This window comes from Montipora capricornis, chromosome 2 (genome assembly GCF_036669925.1).
Source record: "Montipora capricornis isolate CH-2021 chromosome 2, ASM3666992v2, whole genome shotgun sequence".
NCBI lineage: Eukaryota > Metazoa > Cnidaria > Anthozoa > Scleractinia > Acroporidae > Montipora > Montipora capricornis.
In genome coordinates, this window is record NC_090884.1 from 57,896,911 (window position 1) to 57,899,410 (window position 2,500).

A 2,500-nucleotide genomic window follows, 5' to 3' on the forward strand; every position below is an offset into this window, starting at 1 on the left:
ATACAGTAGCACAAGAGAATTTAACCACCACCGATGCATCGCCAAGAGACTTGTTTATTTGTGTCTAGTAAAGAAGAAAAGTGATATAAGCGAGAAAAGCAGAGAATACCTTGAAAAGCAAGAATGTCATAATGGCCTTTCACCTTCAGTTGATTCAAATTGATCGCCATTTTGTTTAATAGTTTTATTGCGCAGACGCAGTGGAACCGATGACGAGTCCAAAAGTGACGCGAACCTTGGATGCGATATCAAAGGCACAAAATTATGCATCTATTTTGCATTTTCGACTCTTACATCTAGTACTAGGAGGTGAACAATTTTAAGCCTTTAAAAATGCGGATCTTTGTTTTGCAGAAACGGGCCACAAAGTGTTTGAGTAACCTCAAAACCCAGTCTCTCTCTTTTCTACAGGTAAAACAGACAAAGCCTGGGTTCTAGAGGCCATGGTTATGTACAATTTCTGTGCTCGGTTACCAGGCCTTTGAATAAAAGCGAGGCTGGAGTTCACCGTGCTTTGATACACCTCATTTACTTTTCTTATGTAAATCATGTTGCTGTAATGCTAACAAATTTTATTTACATCAGAAAAGCGTTGAGGTTTGCATCAAAGCAAGGTCAACTCCAGCTTCGCTTTTATATTATTCAAAGGCCTGGTAACTGAGAACAGGACTGTAAAATGGTATATTCCCTATTTTCGAATTCCCCAAAACATACTTTTGTTTGCCCCCCAAATATTGCATAAACCATTGTTTTCAAATGCTCTTGGGACACTTGAAAACAATGGTTTATGCAAAATTTGAGGGGCAAACAAGAAGTATTCTGGGATATTAGACCATTTTACAGCTGTGTGCTAAGTTACCTGGCCTTTGAATGAAAATGAGGCTAGGGGGGAGAGTTGACCTTGCTTTGATAGAAACCTCACTGCTTTTCTAATGTAAATACCTACTGATTAGCATGAGAACAACATCATAAGAAAAGCAGTGACGTTTCTATCAAAGCAAGGTCAACTCCAGCCTCACTTTCATTCAAAGGCCAGGTAACTAAGTACACAGCTGTAAAATGGTCCAAAGGGGGTAGTTTCTAACGAAACTGTGGTGCTGCGTCGGTGGGGAAGAAGTACACGAAAATTTTGGGTTTTATCAACGACGTTGATAATGTACGGTACCGTGGTCAATTTACATTATCAACTCCGTTGATAAAACCCAAAATTTTCGTGTAAATGGTCTATTAATTAAGCAAATTGTCAAATTTTCCCAGCATTGCACCCGAGCATTGTACCGGCAAGTGACACAGTGTAACACCGGATATCAGTCACACGCGCCTATCAATGACTTTTTTAAAATTGGGTGGACGTCAATCAAATGTTTCCAAAACGAATTGGACTGCCGCCAAGTGAACTAGACTATTGTCATGGAAACATTTGATTGAAGTCCATCCAGAACCCTGTTGCGAGTCAAAAACGATATCCTACTCAACATGAACCAGCAGCGTGTCACATTACTCGTGCTTCTGAACCTTAGCGCAGCATTCGACACTGTAGATCACACCATATTGCTGGACCGTCTGTCCTCTGACTTTGGCATATCAGGGCAAGCCTACTCTTGGTTCGACTCCTATCTTCACAACAGATTTCAGTCTATCTCCATCAACGGTAAGACATCGACCAAGTTCCATACAAAGTATGGCGTCCCACAGGGTTCCTTTCTTGGGCCTCTTCTGTTCGTTCTCTATACCAGTAGACTGTTCAAAATCATCGAACATCACCTTCCTGATGTGCATACCTATGCGGATGATACACAACTGTATGTATCATTCAGCGCAGACTCAGGCTCTGAGCAGTCAGCAGCATTAGAGGCCATGCAAAGTTGTATTGTGGATATAAGGAACTGGATGCTCCAAGACAGATTAAAGCTAAACGATGACAAGACCGAGTTTATCGTAATTGGCATCAGACAACAACTTGCCAAAGTCAACGTAGATTCCTTACAGGTTGGAGAGAGCATAGTTACAGCAGCCAGCAAAGTAAGAAATTTAGGCTGCTGGTTCGATGACCAACTCAAGGTGGACACGCACATTAATAACATCTGTAGATCTGCATTTTTTCATCTCTACAACATTAGGAGAATAAGAAAATATCTTAGCTCTGACTGCGCACAGACTTTAGTGAATGCGTTTGTTACCAGTCGATTAGATTTCTGCAACAGCCTGCTCTATAGGTTGAAAGGTAACCAACTACAAAAACTTCAGCGTGTCCAGAACGCGGCCGCCCGTGTCATCTCTAACATCAGCCGCTATGAGCATATTTCACCTTCGTTATACAAGCTCCACTGGCTGCCTGTTAGCTACCGAATCCAGTTTAAGATATTATTGCTTGTATATAAAACTCTTAATGGCCTTGCACCCCTGTACCTATCAGAACTTATTGAACTGAAAAAGCCTGGGAACCAACTCGGACACACTCTTATTGAAGTATCCTGCGTTCAAGAGTCTTACCACTCTT

The 2,500-nt window shown here is 41.5% G+C and overlaps 1 protein-coding gene across 2 annotated transcripts in view; it reads right to left on the minus strand.

Moving 5' to 3' along the window:
- The window catches only part of LOC138028655 (transmembrane protein 115-like), a 16,546-nt gene extending 16,190 nt beyond the window's left edge, over window positions 1–356 (minus strand). For both annotated transcript variants that reach the window (XM_068876267.1, XM_068876260.1), the window contains exons 1-2: window positions 144–356; window positions 1–64 (exon numbers count right to left, since the gene is read on the minus strand). The exon at window positions 1–64 is cut by the window's left edge and continues 67 nt beyond it. In XM_068876267.1, coding sequence (XP_068732368.1) covers window positions 1–64; window positions 144–170 — 91 coding nt within the window. In that variant the 5' untranslated portion in view covers window positions 171–356. The remainder of the gene's footprint in view (window positions 65–143) is intronic.
- Window positions 357–2,500: the final 2,144 nt, after the last annotated feature.